This window comes from Ostrinia furnacalis, unplaced genomic scaffold, assembly GCF_004193835.3.
Source record: "Ostrinia furnacalis isolate ACB-3 unplaced genomic scaffold, ASM419383v2 OfSCF4245, whole genome shotgun sequence".
Taxonomy (NCBI): domain Eukaryota; kingdom Metazoa; phylum Arthropoda; class Insecta; order Lepidoptera; family Crambidae; genus Ostrinia; species Ostrinia furnacalis.
In genome coordinates, this window is record NW_021134484.1 from 673,690 (window position 1) to 691,013 (window position 17,324).

General features: G+C 37.0%; 1 protein-coding gene across 1 annotated transcript; it reads left to right on the forward strand.

The window, feature by feature from the left end:
* Window positions 1–3,112: 3,112 nt before the first annotated feature.
* LOC114359202 (proton-coupled folate transporter) lies at window positions 3,113–16,886 on the forward strand. Its single transcript, XM_028313490.1, has 7 exons — window positions 3,113–4,201; window positions 10,116–10,269; window positions 11,931–12,032; window positions 12,462–12,599; window positions 13,241–13,324; window positions 15,308–15,464; window positions 15,912–16,886. The coding sequence occupies exons 1-7, from the start codon at window positions 3,398–3,400 to the stop codon at window positions 16,045–16,047; spliced, it is 1,575 nt and encodes a 524-aa protein (XP_028169291.1). The 5' UTR covers window positions 3,113–3,397; the 3' UTR covers window positions 16,048–16,886.
* Window positions 16,887–17,324: the final 438 nt, after the last annotated feature.

Below are 17,324 nucleotides of genomic sequence, written 5' to 3' on the forward strand. Positions count from 1 at the left end.
GCGGTATGCTACCTTACCTAGTTTCTATGCTATATACCTGATACGGTAGCGGCCTCTCAGACCGCACGTCACCAGTTACGTTACACAAAAACCATGTCACCAGTTAAAGGTTAAGTAGATAATCGCGCATTAAAGTGAACGGAAGCCGAGTGGTCGCGTCAAATGGTCAGAGGTCGTCGGAATGCGAGCATTATTGTCCAATATGTTTCAACTATGCGGACTGTGAATGTACAATTTAAACATTATTGTATGTTGTACACAGTTTATCAAAGGGTTAAGTTGGCCGTGTTTTACCAGCATGATTCCAAAACAAGTGTAATATGAAGAATTTTAAAATTAACTAAAGCTATGAGACTTTGTAGTTCGTTTCAACCTAATGCCATCCACAGCTGGACAAAGGCCTCCACTACGGATACTCCAAAACCCAGGAGCTGCTCCTCATTCAGGTGCTTACCTTCAGCAGATCGTCAGTCTACCGAGCGGGACAATTAAAGGGTTTCAATCTTCTTCAGTTAGATGCGTATTTATTTGTTGTTTTCTTAGTTTTGAGGCAACATAAAAAGGTAATGTATGAAAGCGTATAAAATTACTAATATAAGTATGAAAAGCTTTACTTTTGAATAAAACTCATAAATTTATCCCTTGTTATGAGCGCACTTTATTGTGGTATAAAAGTGATTTAACGATATTCTTGCTCGCATGAAAAGGGCATAAAGCAGAGGTAATTTAAGTACTCAGTCAATATTCTCACCTGGAAGTGCCTAATAAAACAGAAAATCTGAAACAAAGGAATCTTGCAAAATATTACAATTCATAGCAATAGTCCAGGATATTTTAATTCAAAGTATAGATCGATTCATCCACGAAGACGCGCCCCACCAATTTTTGGTTGAGGGAAGCTCTGGGTGCGGGGAGTTTGATCCGAGCAATCCGAGCGTCATTATTGTAGTGTGCGTGTGCATTCATTAATAAATTAGCCTGTACCGATAACACTCAAACATTAGCGGAAGGATGGTGGGGCGCGTCTTCGTGTATGAAACGATCTATATCTTTACTTAGACCTGTCAAAAAATGAGCAAGCAAATACAATCTGTGGGTATTTATGACTGGTCATTTGTCTTCGTAGTCCAGTGCTTTATATTCATCATCATCGTCATGTCAGCCATAGGACGTCCACTGCTGAACATAGGCCTCCCCTAATGCTTTCCACGTTGATCGATTGGTAGCGGCCTGCATCCAGCGCTTCCCTACTACCTTTACGATGTCGTCGGTCCACCTTCTAGGTGGACGTCCCACGCTGCGCCTTCCGGCTTTATATTCGATGACCTGAATTCGATTTTCAGAATGCTTCAGGGTTTAGGTTATACCATTATTGGTCCGATTGACCCATGTCATACATCAATGGCGTCTCATGATGTCAGACACCAGGGTTGTGACTTCAGTTTTTAGATACAACCCACAGAAAAAACTTCCACGTGTCATCAATCCGACGAAGCGTCAAATAAGCTGCAAAAACAAATGCAATTCAAAATGAATATTTAAACTCCACTGTAATTACGATGGCAGGTTAGTTTGCTATTAATCAATTTACCTGTTCACCCCGCGTGACTGAAACCTGGTAATGAACAACAAATAATCGACTAAATGACAGCGCAGTTTTTCAGCAAGTAATATGTGCACGTTGACAGCCAATTATGGGCACCAAAACTGTGAAACACAATTTAAATGTCAAACTTTTGGCTGGTGTGCTGTTTTGAACCAGCTACCTTAGATGGAGTTATTTTTTGTACGGTTTTTATATTGAAACCATTTCATACTGGTATAGAATACGAGTACTTTTAGTAAAACATTTTTTAATTTGTCCTATTTGTGTTCGATTACCAAATAATGTAGAAAATAAAGGTTTATCTGACTTTCTTCTATTCAATGTGTCTCATAATTAATGGATAAACAATTAATCTGCTTTTCCTGTTTCACATCATCAATAAAATCTATAATAAATTAATTAACTACGCAATAACATAATATCTCATACATCTATTAAAATTAATTAATAACATTATTGTAGGTCAATGCTAAAAGTAGCAGTGCAAGAAATCAGTCACTATTGGCACCTTTTTAAACAAAGTCAAATAAAATATTATAAAAACATGTTAATTTTTTTTTTCTAAGTTGCCAGTACTTATTATTATTCTGTGGTATAATATAATATCCATAATCCAATTCACTAATATTTTTATAATAATATTATAGCACATTTCTGACAAGAAAGACCTACAATCTGCCTATAATTTATATTTACAATGCATTTCTTAGTAAAACACGTAGTGGTAGTAAAAGATGATTCTGCATACTCGTGCGAAATTAATAACATGTCTACTACTATAATTATGGCCTCGCATGACTTGTAAAATGTCCAATTTTTCACGTACCTACCTATTATTTAGAGTTGTAGGTAGCTAAAAAAACAAACACGCATCATTTGAAAAATACAGCCTCATAATTTTAAACTATTAAATAAATACCTACACGATTTTAATCATAATTTGTAGGCTGGCGTAACTCATTGAATAAATAATATTTACAAAAAATAAAGGGTACCTTATATTAACAATTGCTTAAAAAATATACATTTTCTTCAGCTTCTAATAAAAAAAAAAGTATCTGTACATTCAGATTATAATTTGTTAATATTTCATGCATTTATTACACTCTTACCAGTTTTAATTACTTTCTATAATCCTACGAGTAGGTCCTACTACACTATTAACATATTTTTAAAGTTTAAACACGGTCGATTTAGAACTTTCGTCGAGTGATTGATGATATTGGTGTTGTTGATAATTTAAAACTGAAAAGTTCTTAACAAGTTACGAGTTGAGTGGTTTACAAAATTAGTGCTGTAGATAACGTTTGATATACACAAAAGAATAATGACTTGATTTTTTTTAAACAGACTTTAATTGTGCCAATTGGTTCTCTGATTAAACTGTTAGTTTGATCCAGATAAACGCAAACTGTCCTGATTTGTCATCATTACCGCACCACACGGCGATGGTGCACACTAATCTTAACTCGAACGTGTTATATAAGTGCCCCATTGTTGCACTGACCAGTTGCAAACGGCGTGTATTCGCAGCCGCTCGTCAACAAGACGGTAACCCGAAAAAACTCTCATTAACCTAAATTCAAATCTACCTATCAACCAACTACTATCACTTAAATTATTCGCCATTATCATTATCAACGCTTAATTGATATCAAACAAACATTATCGTGCATTTACTAAGGGCAATCGTAATGTCGCAGCCATCGGCACTCGCTACAATATATCTCTCATTGCAACAGCGGCTCGTGTTTGAATAACAATGGAAAGTTTGTCGGTTTAGTGTTCAAAATGGCCGACGTGAAAAAGGAAGCTGAGCGAATAGAGGAGAATCCGTTGAACAGGAATGCTCCAGAAGAAAACGGAAAAAAGACGTTCAGGCAAAAGCTGCAAAATGTGAGGAGCAATGTGACCGTCGAGCCGATGCTGGGAGGGCTCATTATACCCAGCGTTTTGTCCAGGTTTGCTATGGGGAATCTCAATCTCGACAAAGCGTGCCGGGTCAACCTGCAGTTCGGAGACGAAGTCTGTGACGCTTTGATCAAAAAAACAAGTACAAACTATTCTTCTTACGAAAAAGAAGTCCAGGCACTAATCGCATCCATTGATATATGGAAGGGGATCATACACACAGCCTTGCCATGTATCATCATAATGTTTTTGGGAGCTTGGAGCGACAGGACGGGCAAACGGAAAATCTGCATCTTGCTGCCCGTGATTGGAGAACTTTTGACGTCCATAAACAATTTGGTAAACGTGTACTTCTTTTACGAAATTCCAGTGCAAGTGACTGTGTTCCTAGAGACGTTGTTCCCCGCTATCACTGGTGGGTGGGTGACTATGTTCCTTGGTGTTTTTAGCTATATAAGTGACATTACTACTGAAGAGTCCAGGACATTTAGAGTTGGTCTCGTGAACTTCTGCATGACCGCTGGGATACCGATCGGGTTTGCCTTGAGTGGGATTTTCCTGAGCAGATTCGGATACTACGGGACGTTCTCAATGACTGCTGTGATGTTCACAATTGCTCTATTGTATGGATTCATATGCTTAAAAGAACCCGACGTGTTATTGAAAGAACAAGGATTACCGCCTGTAAGTAGTTTATCGCTCTAATTTATGACAAGCTTAATAATCTAGGTTTCTATTTTGTTTTATGGATCGTCATTGGTTAGGCGTTTGATAATTTTGTTTATTAGATAAATTTGGTAGTTATAGATAGCCATGATGATAGGCAACAAGTGATAAAGCACCATTCATCGTCATCCACAGGCATATTTTTCTATTGTCTGTTTGAGCGCAGGGTTTATTGTGATACTTTCAAACATAACAAAATGTAGGTCAAAACATAAACAATTATTCTATTCACCACACGGTGATAATACTATCACATTTACTATATTAAACATCAGTGACTGCCGGTAATAAATGATAGGAATAATGATATTATATTAATTTGCTCCCAGCTATTTTAGCTGGCGTTCTGATATGCGAACCATCGGGCTACGTTGTCTTCTGGCGCTAGTTGATATGAATTTCCAATTAATTACACATTACAAACAAAACAATGGACACCCAAGCTATTAGGTACTGTCAGGCTCAAATAGCTCGTGACACCCAAAGTGGCCAAAAAGTTGACAGCATATTTTATTCCAACTGTTACAAAAACGTGTTGCGAATTCCTTTTTACTGAAATAAAATATTCTTATTCTTATTCTTGTTCTAACTTTTTGGCTACTTCGGGTGTCACAAACTATTTTAGGCTGACTGTACTACTTATAATGAGCTGCCTGCCAACTGTATTTTGTCTACTTATAAAGCGACTAGTCATGATATGTTTAATATGTTTGTTATGCGTGATAATAATCTCTAAATTATCTAATCTGTGTTTATCTAAATGCTTATTTTACATCCTATTTCAAATACTAAATAAAAGTATTTAGGTATATGCCTATATCATTACGATTTAATAAAAATATTCGAAATTTAATCTGATTTCCAAAAATGTTTTTTAGATTCAAAAAAAATCCCTAGGTACTTTCATCTAATTTAATGTCAATAACTCATTAGAAAAAACTGAATTTAATGAGCAAAACAAATTCTTGTGTTCACTTTCATGTCACTAAAGGCTTACTGCTTCTAAAGCATAAAAACATAATATTTTTCCTTCTACTGAGAAGATCAGTATAAAAACAAATTGGATAATGATCAGACGATAGTCTTAATAAAATTATATTATGACTGTTAACTGTCAGGAAATATAATAATACCGTCTAAAGATAAGAAACCGGTAGATTTTAATATCATCAAAGTCATGAAAGGGCTATGAAATGTCAGAAAACAATACGAAAATATGTACAATACGAAACGTTTTTACTATCTAAGCAAATATTGAAGGATAGATTGCGATATTTATTGTAACTTTCTTTGTGTAATGCTGCCTATTTCCTTATTAAGAATGTTTTTAGGGTTCCGTACCTCAAAAGGAAAAAAAACGGAACCGTTATAGGATCACTTTGTTGTCGGTCCGTCCGTCTGTCAAGATCCTTTTTCTCAGGAACGCGTGGAGGTATGAAGCTGAAATTTATATCAATTACTCAGGTCTACTGTCCCTTGAAGCTGTGAAAAAATCAAACTTCTAAGCCAACGCAATCAAAAGATACAGCCGTTTATGCCGCAAATTTTCGACATTTGCAAGGGAATCAAAACCTACAGGGTGCTTCCCGTGAACTCAGAATCTTGAAATTTGGTACGAAGCAACGTTTTATAGCAAAGATAAAGGAAAAATTACGAAAACCATAAATTTTTAGTTACATCACATAATATTTTTTTTTAAAATAATTTTAAACTTACTACCCATTTCCTCATAAACGCGTAGAGATATTAAATTGAAATTCATACCAAATACTGAGGTCTATAATACCTTTAAGCTGTAACAAAATCAAACTTCTATGTCAACACAATCAAAAGAAACAGCAATTTAAGCTGCATATTTTGAAACTCGCAAGTACTCGCAAGTTTCATTACACATACTTTTATGTACCTATGTAGGTATTCAAAATTACAATTATTACAAAACAAAATATTAGTCACTTATAATAATATCTACCTAATCATTAAAATAAAATAATAAGGAGCCATTTGGTCATTACAATTGAATCTTCTGTAAGTATTTAAAATTGCAAAATAAAACAAAATAAAACTGCGCGCGCGTTGTCTCCCCACCGCCCCCTCAAGCCCTCCGCCGGCCTGGCGCGCCCATCGAATACATTTTTAGCCGTTTCGTTTTGGCTAATGTGCACATTAGCCGGCTAAAGATGGAATATCACGACGCAAACTAACATGCTATCGAACTTTAGCTGCTTCTCGAAGATAAACTTAAGTTTAGCCGGCTAAACTTAAGTTTATGTTCACAACTATCTTTAGCCGTAACATATATATAAAAGAAAGTCGTGTTAGTTACTTCGCTTATAACTCAAGAACGGCTAGAATTTCATTTTGCAATAAAAATACCATAGTTATGACTCGATTGTCGTAATGAACGAACTTTGTAAACCTTGCAGGTTTGTACGGAACCCTCGGTGCGCGAGTCCGACTCGCACTTGGCCGGTTTTTTATGAAACAATAGTAGTAAATTGTAAATTTATACAACAAATAATTATCCCATTAACCCCTCGTGGTAAGCAAAATATTATAATACTTGTGTTACGAGTGGGTTCACCACAATAGTCGAGCGGCGCCGGCGCGTTCCTTATTTCAAATTATTCTTTCTTTCTTTCTTTCTTTTTTTCTTACTTTCTTTATTCCCCGGATCACGAGTCAGCCAGTCCGATACCTTCACCGGTCGGCCGTTCTCCCATTCAATCCGTTTCAAAATCCATCATGTTTCAAAAAGCTGAGTTTTTCCTATTCTCTATTTCTACACTTATAGCTTGAAATAAGACCAACCGCTATAATTATTGTAGACCATTCTTGTAGTTTTTAGTATAGTTGTATGTATAGTTCTTGACTTACTGGATACCTCGAAATGAAACGAGAATACCAGTTCACAAATGTAATCCAATAACCAGAGGAGATTCTATATGCCCATTTCGGACTAAAACTAATCTAAATCGATCACATTTCATGGAACGAATAGAAACCTCTTAAGTGTCTAAAGTATTACAGTTTCGTAGAATCTAATCCCTAGAATGTTCATAAAATATTGTTGACTAAATGAATATTTTAGTTAGACCCATAATAATGTAAAAATATGTCTGTCTATTCGAAACAACTTTGGTCCTGAACGCGGTTCGAACCCCATTAGTTTTGGCACTACACAATCTGTACATAGTGTGTACAGTGTGTATTTTTAATTACTTATGAGTTATAGATTTCTGTATGAGTTACAAATTCAAGAAATTGCTTAATTTCAGAAATTAGGTTCCTTAGTCTTAATGTTAGGGCAAAACAGTGAAGTGTTTTAATTTTGATGCTACATTTTTAAGCATTTAGTAAATCCTACTTCATAATAATAATATCACTTCGTAACCTAATAATTATATATTTACTAACTTACCAGTTGTTTTCCATTCGAAGTATGTACTCAAGATGTATCGATATGATTTGTAGGTCAATGAACTATCCACAAATAATAATCACGATGGCGAACAATTAACAATGCGAGTGCAGAACAAATAATGGAATTAATGTAAATGATGTTGATCGAGTTATAAAATACTTCATCTATACTTATAATAAATCTGCAGAGAGGTCAATTCTGCACATGAAATATATTTTCAAAATAACTATCAGGGGGTGATACTGATGCTAAAAATGCAATCAGTAAAATTTTTGTCTGTCTGTCTGTATGTTCCTTATAGAAACAAAAACTACTCGACGGATTTTAACGAAACTTGGTACAATTATTCTTCATACTCCTGGGCAGGTTATAGTATACTTAGGAGCAGAGTAGTGTAGGGAAATTTTGGGAAAACGGGAGAAGTTACTCCATTTTTTATGCTTCCGTCGCGTGTGCAGCCTTAATGGTTAAATTTGGAAGGGACGTAGCTTAGGTACCGTAGAGGTGCACTAAGAAAGGATTTCCCGAAATTCCCACTGGAACGGGAATTAGCGGGAATTAGCGTCGTCCTTTACGTACATTTTAAAATAACATACTTATAATATTTGGTATTAAACAAAATAATATGATAAAGTGAGTACATAATGATTTATCATCTGAATTTTATACAAACTGTAAGTTAGTTTAGCAAAATTAGCAATACCTACTTAAGTTTAAATTTCAATATTATGTAGGTATTTTTTCCCAGTAAATTCACGATTTTCGGACATTACTACATAAAATAATTTCATACAGCATACTAGGTGTTGCCCGCGGCTTCACCCGCGTGAAATATAGTGTCACAGATCGGCATAAATTATAGCTCATATGTTAATTTGGGTTACAAACAATAACACTGTAAAGTTTCAACAAAATCAGTTCAGTAGTTTTTGCGTGAAAGAGTAACATACATCCAGACATCCAAACTTTCGCATTTATAATATTAGTAGGATAAACACAGCATTACTTATCACAGCACTTTTGGAACAAAAGAGAATCCATGATACAGCGTAGCATGTAAGTAATAGAAATACAAATAGTTTATTCAGTACATAGGGCCTTTCTAGGGCACTTATACACGTCCAAAATATAGCTTATCCTACCACCACTTCGAGACAACATATGGGCTGGTGCTGAGAAGAAGTGGCGGAAGAAACTTAGTCACCTTTGTCAGCCTCTTTTTCAATAAAATACAGTAATTTATAGCTTACATGACACGCAATAAGTGCGAACTAGGCAGGTAAAATCCACGCAATCTTGTCATTTAATATGTCCATAATTAATTGTTGATTTGATGTTAATAATATCCATTGACAAAATTCTTAAATAGTAAGCTGGTTGATTTGTGGTACACCATGTATATTATAGAATTTTGTATCTTTAATTGTTGAAATTAAGGTATCTTATCTTCATTCTTGTCGGCATACTCGTTTTCTAATTATTATGGTATAGGTACAATTTTGCTGGTCATCTCCTTTACGCTATATTTTTATTGTAGGTACCTACTAGCGGCCGCCCGAAAATTCGTTCTCAGTTTTTGCGTGAAAGAGTAACAAACATCCAGACATCCACACAAACTTTTGCATTTATAATATTAATAGGATTATAATATTAGTAGGATGTATAAACACACTACGAGTATAATGTCTTATAGTGGTCATAATACAGTATTAATAGAAGCTGGAATCACTTACTCATTTATGTTTTCGATTACGTTCAATATTTATCTAACAAGGGATATCGTGTGTGGCCACGTGAGCAAAATTTTCGACATAAGTAATCTTTGGTGTAGTTTAGAAGATAAGAGGATTAAACAGATACTTATCTAGTTTGGCTATTAATTAACAATCTTGCGACAAAAAAATCACATTTTTCAGTTTATTGTTTAAACTATTTCTTCTTAAGTAAAAAAACCTTGATATACGAGTATTAGTTGTAAAAGCTAATAAATAAATATGTAGTGTTTTTCCTGCGACTCAGTCCACGTGGAATTCGAATTCGTGAACGTATCAAGCAAGTCCCGTCATCGATATGAAAAAAGCGCTTGATTTTTTTTATGATAACTCCTTAAGGTTCAGCCAAACTAACGCGATCACACCGCGATCAGCCGGCGTGCAGCGATGGCGACCAGACCTAAATGCATTGATCGCCATCGCTGCACGCCGGTTGATCGCGTTGGTTTGGCCGAACCTTAACGCGATCACACGCGATCAGCCGGCGTGCAGCGATGGCGACCAGATTTAAACGCACCTATCGCGTGTGATCGCGTTGGTTTGGCCGAACCTTAAGTCTGGTCGCCATCGCTGCACGCCGGCTGATCGCGTATGATCGCGTTGGTTTGGTCGAACCTTTAAGGTGTCTACTCTTAATATAATAATATTATGGTGTAAAAGATAATTATTTCTCCAGATAGAACGCAAGTCCAGCTCAGATGTGTCCTTCTTCGACACCACCCACGTGTTGGAAACCATCGGCGTGGCCTACCGCCGTCGTCCGTCCAACAGGAGGATACGGCTGATACTCACTCTGCTAACAGTCTTCATACTTTATGGACCTGCCATGTGTGAGTATTTTAATATCTTTCACCCATCTTTCGTTTCAAGAGGTTTAACCGAATCCCGTGAGTATTAAAATAACTTCTTTCACTTATTCGTTCCGACCGAATTTCGTCCAATGTTCAACAAAGGCCTCCCCCCCCCACGGATTTCCACAAGGTTCCATAGGTCGTATCTGCTCTGCACCCCTTCGGTGAGATATTATTGTTCTCAATAACAAGCCCATATAAAAACGTCGACTTTCACATAATATGCCTAATAATTCTCAAATCACTATTTTCAGCTTTAAAAATTTCACAATTGGCCATTATGATAAAAACACAAAACCTTCTGAAAATCTTTTTTTAGAAACATGACATACCTCCGCCGAAATATTACACGATAATATTTTATTTACGTGGGATTCGTGCATTCATTTTTCGCCATCTATTACGAACGAAAAGCAGCATAATAACCAATTACAACTACACTATGGCTGTATTTATACCACTATACTGTGTATATCTAAGCGTGCCTTTATTAAAAGGTCATCAGATTCTTGGTTAGGTGGTTGCTTTATAGTTTAAAGGTTGGCTCCTTTACTAAAAATAGTATTTACCCGATAGAACCTTAAATAGTTACTTTGAAGCCGCTCTTGACCAAATATAGGTACGAGTAAGTACTATACCTACTCATAGTAACGAACGAGTAAGTTTGCTCTCAGATAGCTTCGTTTGCGTTTTTCCAAATTAAACCAAAAAGTAGAATGCTTTATCTATTATGAATTTATGAGCCAAATGAATATTCTCCTCATTTAGATAAAATTGATACCTTTGGCGGATTATAATGGTCAACTGTCAAAATATAAAATTACAACAAATTCACAGTCATAATTCACATTCATAATCAGCCTTTTTTTTCAATAAAAAATATTGTAAGAAGAATCTACTTTTTTAGCATTAATAATAAGTGTATAATACTGTATCTCATGTTGATAGCCCAATAAAATAAATAAATAAATAAATAAATAAATTAATTAAAGCTGGGTTGCTGGGTTGCACCATCTTACTTCAACTTTGACGAACGTCAAAAATCTGTCAAACTCCATACAAAAATCACCGGTTATTGTTAAATTTACGGTCAAAGTTAGGTAGTGCACCTCAGCCTAAGTGTTATAATTATGAGCAACTTGAGCAGGGATGCACAAACTTACTGGGACCAGGGGTCACTGGCAGATTATGAGCTAAAAGCGGGGCACAGAAAATAATCAAGTGGCAGTGGGCACATAGCTCGAAGAGCTGATGGCCGCTGGGGCAGGAAAGTTCTTGAGTGGCGACCACGAGCTGGAAGACGTAGCGTGGGCAGGCCTAAAGGCCACTAGGTGGACCGACGATCTGGTGAAGGTCGCGGGAAGTACCTGGATGCAAGCGGCGCAGGACCGGTCTTTGTGGAAATCCTTGGGGGAGGCCTTTGTCCAGCAGTGGACGTCTTTCGGCTGAAACGAACGAACGAACGGGCCGCTCATAATGTAGGGGGCCGCGATTTTTGTGCATCTACTTGATCTTGAGAGTCATATCAGTCAGAAGTCTTTTTTCAACAGCTCCTAATAAAGTCTGATCTGACACCGCAATTAGTATAGCCCTTACTATAGATTGCTGTATTAATATTGTTTGTTTGTTTATTCTTCCAGCCGAACACACAGTGTTCTACCTATTCGTGCGGAATCGACTGAACTGGGACATGGTGAAATACGGCCTTTTTGCTTCCTATTCCATTGTCCTACATTCCTTTGGTAAGTTAACAAATAATTAACTATTATAAGCTGATAGTAATTGACTAATACTGTAATTTGGTAAGTTATTTTGTTTTTCTTTCATCATCGGTCTACTTCTTTCCTAAAAAAACTTAACAGATTTATAAAAGAAACGATTAAGGAAAGGGGTGTTATTATGTTTGACCGCTATGTTATGTAATATTTCAAACTCTCGCGTTCCATTTCAACTAAAATATAAAGAACCGTGTCTTTCTATTTTAGGTATGTTATGTGTCTGTAGCACCTGTAGCTCTGGGTGAATAGATTCGGATGCTGTTTTTTTTCATACATCCTATTATACTATTAATGAGGATAGCTTTTTACAGGTTTTTCCACCGATAAGATTGAATTTTCAATTCTTTTGTATGCCTATTTTGAGTGGTGTATTAAAGAATATCTATCTCCCAGGTGCCATGTTTTCCATCACGGTGCTGAGCAGGCGGCTACAGGTGGACGACTCGGTGCTGTGCATCATCTCCATCATCAGCAAGTTCGTCGGCTCCGTCTGGACGGCGTTTGTGAGGACTGACATGGAAATGTACTTAGGTAATTGAATTCAATGCTATGGAAAGGGCTTGGTGTTTCTCTACGAGATCAAATCAGAAATGAGATCCGTAAACGAATTAAGTCGCTGACATAGCTCGATGAATTAGAATGGGCAGAGCACGTAGTAGGTACGCAAAACTGACAGCCGATGGGGTAGCAAGGTTCTGGAGTGGAGGCCGCGTACCGGAAAACACAGCGTGCAGCTTGAGACGTCCACATACAAGGTGGACTGACGACATCGTAAAGGTAGCAGGAAAGCGCTGAACGCAGGCCGCTACCAACCGGGCAACATAGAAAGCATTAAGGAAGGCCTATGTTCAGCAGAGATCGTCCTATGGCTGAAATTATACAAATTACGTTACGAGTGGGTTAACCACAATAGTCGAACGACGGCGGGGTTAGAACCTACGTTCCTCGGATCTTGATTCAGACAGCCCGACTAAGCGCTCCTGCATACGACGCCGCCACCGCGCCCTACACTGTTCATACGCACCGAGTAAAGCCCGCCGCCGCGCCGCCACCGCGCCGTCATAGCATAATTTCGCCGGCGGCGCGGCGGCGGCGTCGTGTGCAGGAGCGCTAAAGTATATTCTATTCTGTTCTAAATGCTTCTAAATTGACCAATTTAATTTTAATTTCAGTACCAATCGCCGAAATTATGAACGCGACAACGTTTACTTCGCTACGGTCAATCATCTCGAAATTGGTCGAGAAACAGGAAACAGGTACTTACGTCTCTATCAACTACCATTACTGCAAGTTTAGCAACGTCATGTAGATGCACCGTGACTTTACTATTTAACTTGACAACGACTGTGCGGAAGTTATTATCAAAGTAATAGTATGATTTTGCCATAAAACTACTAATAACACCTACATCATCTATTGTATGTACTTCAAAGGACAGTGCCAGGGTCTGGACCAAGTGTTGCCCAGAATCAACCCATAGTGCATTTTGTTCCTCAGGCCTATACTAATGTGTAAATCGAAGCGCACTGAAATCTATCCCTGGAGTTAAGAGAAAAAAAGAGTTTTGTTTCAAAATATTTACATACAAAATATCATCGATGTATACGTACTACGCCTAAGATTTCGCGATTTTGGCATTAAATAACACTCGCTATGTTGAACTTAACCATACTGCATCCGTACACGTTACTTTAGTGCGATTTAGAAATTCTTTATAAACGATTTAACGCTGTTTTAATTATTTGCTAAGTTGACAGAAATCCATTATTTCCAAAAATGAAGCAAGAAGTTTTAGTTCTATATCATTGCAAAAAATCAATTTATTGGTGTATTACAATCGATTATTGAAGTTATTAAGCTAAAACTTCTTGCTCCATTTTGGAAATAATTAATTTCTGTCAACAAACAAACTACTGCAACAGCGCTTGATCGCTTATAAAAAATGTCGAAGTCGTACTAAAGTAAGGTGTACGGATGCAGTATGGTTAAGTTCAACATAGCGAGTGTTATTTAATGCCACAATCGCGAAATCTTAGTACGTATACATCGATGATATTTTGTATGTAAATAATTCAAAACAAAACTCTTTTTTTCTCTTAACCCCAAGGATAGATTTCAGTGCGCTCCGGTTTATAAATTAGTATTGGCCTGAGGAACAAAATGCACTATGGTTTCATTCTGGGCAGCACTTGGTCCAACTTCCATACATGGATTGGCACTGTCCTTTTCAAGAGTCATAGAAATTACTGATTAAGTCTCATACAAAATCAAACTGTTTTATCTTTTATTCATTTTGCGTTGACTTGTACTTTAAGCATAATTTCATTTATTCTATTAAGATTAAAACACTGTCCCCTTATTACAAAAAAATTAACCCGGGACGAACACTGACTTAAAATAACATTTCCATACTAAATATAAATTTAAACCAAAGTTCAATCAGTGGGCTAATTCAAATGCATTTGTCGAGAGTAGAAATCGTCTGTCAAATAATTTTCTAGTAATCAATTTTGAACTGATTGTCAAGGTAATACAGTTGAAAATTGAATATCAAAGCCAGACTACGCCTAATGTCATTCAGCCGATGGTAGATGCCAAATTTCCAATATCGCGTACGAAGACGGAGAACTTTGTCAATATAGTGGTACATAAGGGTCATAATTAGTGGATGCCGACGATTTTCGCGCTGTCATCTCAACGACTGCCCACCCTGAGTCGTACACCCGTATTCACAAACACTAACTATGAGGTTTCACAGTGCGCGTGAACGCACAGGGTGACACACGAACCAATCACAGAGTTTGATTTAACGCTGTGCGTTGGATTTCCTGCTTCACTTAAGCAAGCATCATTTGTGAATACGGGCGTAACTTTTTATAATAAAGGGGTTTAATAATAATAATAATAATAATAATATCCTTGGACATTTACACTGCGCTTCTAGTCCCAAACTAAGCAAAGCTTGTACTATGGGTACTAGACAACGGATATAAACATACTTAAATAGTTTTTTTTTTTTGTAAATACATACTTATTATACATAGAAAACACCCAGTCCAATACAAACAAATATGTTCATGCACACAAATGTTTGTACTGTACGGGAATCGAACCCGCTACCTCCGGAATAGTAGTCCGTTTCGAACCACTACACCAAACGGCCGACAATTACGGGTTAAAGTTTCAAAAATCTGGGGCAGGTTGAGATGTAGGTATATTAATTTTCTTCCCTTCCACAGCCAAGGTGAACTCTCTCTTCTCCCTGACGGAGACAGTCGCAGCTCTGCTCTTCCATCCCTTCTACTCCTGGACCTACATGAGGACACTGAACGTCTTCTCAGGAACAGTCTTCATTATCAGCGCCATCCTCGTGATACCAGCTCTCTGTATTGTAACGTAAGTCTTTTGGATATTGAAACACTACACAAATACTCCGTGAATATTCCCCGGTTGGGTTTTTATTGGTGGTCAAGCTGTAGATTCTGGCTACACAGGAGTTGCAGCGGTAGGAACGAGAGGTGGGAATACTCCGTGGAACTGGAGCTGTACGAATGCTGCCGCAAATGAAGCTCCTACCAATTAAATTATTCGTCAGAGTACAAACTTCTTCTTTTTTATCCACCTGTCTTCCATTATCTGCCACACCGTCAGCTGTCTTCTTTATTGTTAGTTCATCAAAATTCAGAGCATCTCATGGGTAGATTTTTGAAACGCGGTCCAATTTCCTTCTTCTTGTTTAGTCCGTTCTTCGACAGACGTGGCCAGTGCCTTACACCTTATTGTTCCTACAAAGCCTGGTATATTCTTAAAAAAAATAACTAAGCTATATTTTATTATTTTCAGAACCTTCTACGTACAGCAGAAGATAACCCAAAAGAAGTCAAGAAAAAAGGCATTGGAAGAAGAAGAGAAAAAAGAGTCTGAATTGAAAAAGGCTGGACCTCTTGAATTCCAGCCTTCCAAAGTAGCCACAGAATAAAAAAGTACAAATTATATGTATAAGTTTAGTCTTTAGTACAATGCCTACAATCATCGTCCTATGTATTGGCGCAAGTACACTATGCGATAAATTGGCCGTGTGTGAACACCATTTCGATTACTTTCTCCTTCCACCCCTACGTCACCCTTACTCCTGGAAAATTTTACACATAGTTACTTTCGCCATATAAATATCTTTATTTTAGTGTTCGGGGTGTTTCGCGATATATTCTCGTCCGAAATATGCACTGTGATTGTTCTAAATAAATAATAATTTTTAATTTAGATTTTTTTTAAGTTCGTTTTGGCAAACTTATTTTTACTGCAAATATTTTAAGCTGTATATACTGTTTTTTGTTTTGTTTTCTTTATTTATAAGGCTTTGTAAATAACTATACTAATATCATATATTTCTTTTTATCTTTATTTTTTTATTTTTTAAGCTGTTACGTCAAATTTCTGAGATTTCTAAAGGCCCTTCTCAAGAAGACCTCACCATCAACATCACACTATGACTATTGTAACAACAACGAGAACTCACCGTCATTATTTTAATACGAATGCAAATAATAATGAATGAAGAGGCATGTTCATTTAATTTTGACAATTAAGATCATTCTTAATTCATTTAACTATTAATTGCATCATGTTACTGATGTAACTGTACTGTTATTTCAATTTATCCAATGAATGAGTATTTTGCTTTTGCTAAAAAACTATTCATCATCATAATTTCAGCGACAGGACGTCGCCAGCTGACCTCTCCCAATTATCGTCCAAAATACCTCAGTGTCAAAACGAAAGTGTGAGAAAAACTATTATACAAATAAATATTTCCTATAACTTACGAGTAAGATTTAAAAAAGTATTATTATTCGTTACCTATGTAGATTTGTGTGTTACCAGTGATAACTTATGGCTCGGAAACGTGGCCTCTCACTATAGGCCTTATACAGAAGCTCAAAGTTGCACAGCGTGCTATGGAGAGGGCTATGCTTGGTGTTTCTTTGCGAGATCGAATCAGAAATGAGGAGATCCGTAAACGAACCAAAGTCGCTGACATAGCCCGACGTATTAGCAAGCTGAAGTGGCAATGGACAGGGCACATAGTACGCAGAACTGACGGCCGATGGGGCAGAAAGGTTCTGGAATGGAGGCCGCGTACCGGAAAACGCAGCGTGGGACGTCCACCTACAAGGTGGACCGACGACATCGTAAAGGTAGCAGGGAAGCGCTGGACGCAGGCCGCTACCAATCGATCAACATGGAAAGCATTGG

Bases quoted from the DNA above. Each gene is read 5' to 3' on its own strand.
- LOC114359202 (XM_028313490.1), top strand. From the start codon at position 3,398: ATGGCCGACGTGAAAAAGGAAGCTGAGCGAATAGAGGAGAATCCGTTG. The intron at 4,202-10,115 runs GTAAGTAGTTTA...TTATTTCTCCAG, and splicing joins AAGAACAAGGATTACCGCCT to ATAGAACGCAAGTCCAGCTC. The intron at 12,033-12,461 runs GTAAGTTAACAA...TCTATCTCCCAG, and splicing joins CATTGTCCTACATTCCTTTG to GTGCCATGTTTTCCATCACG.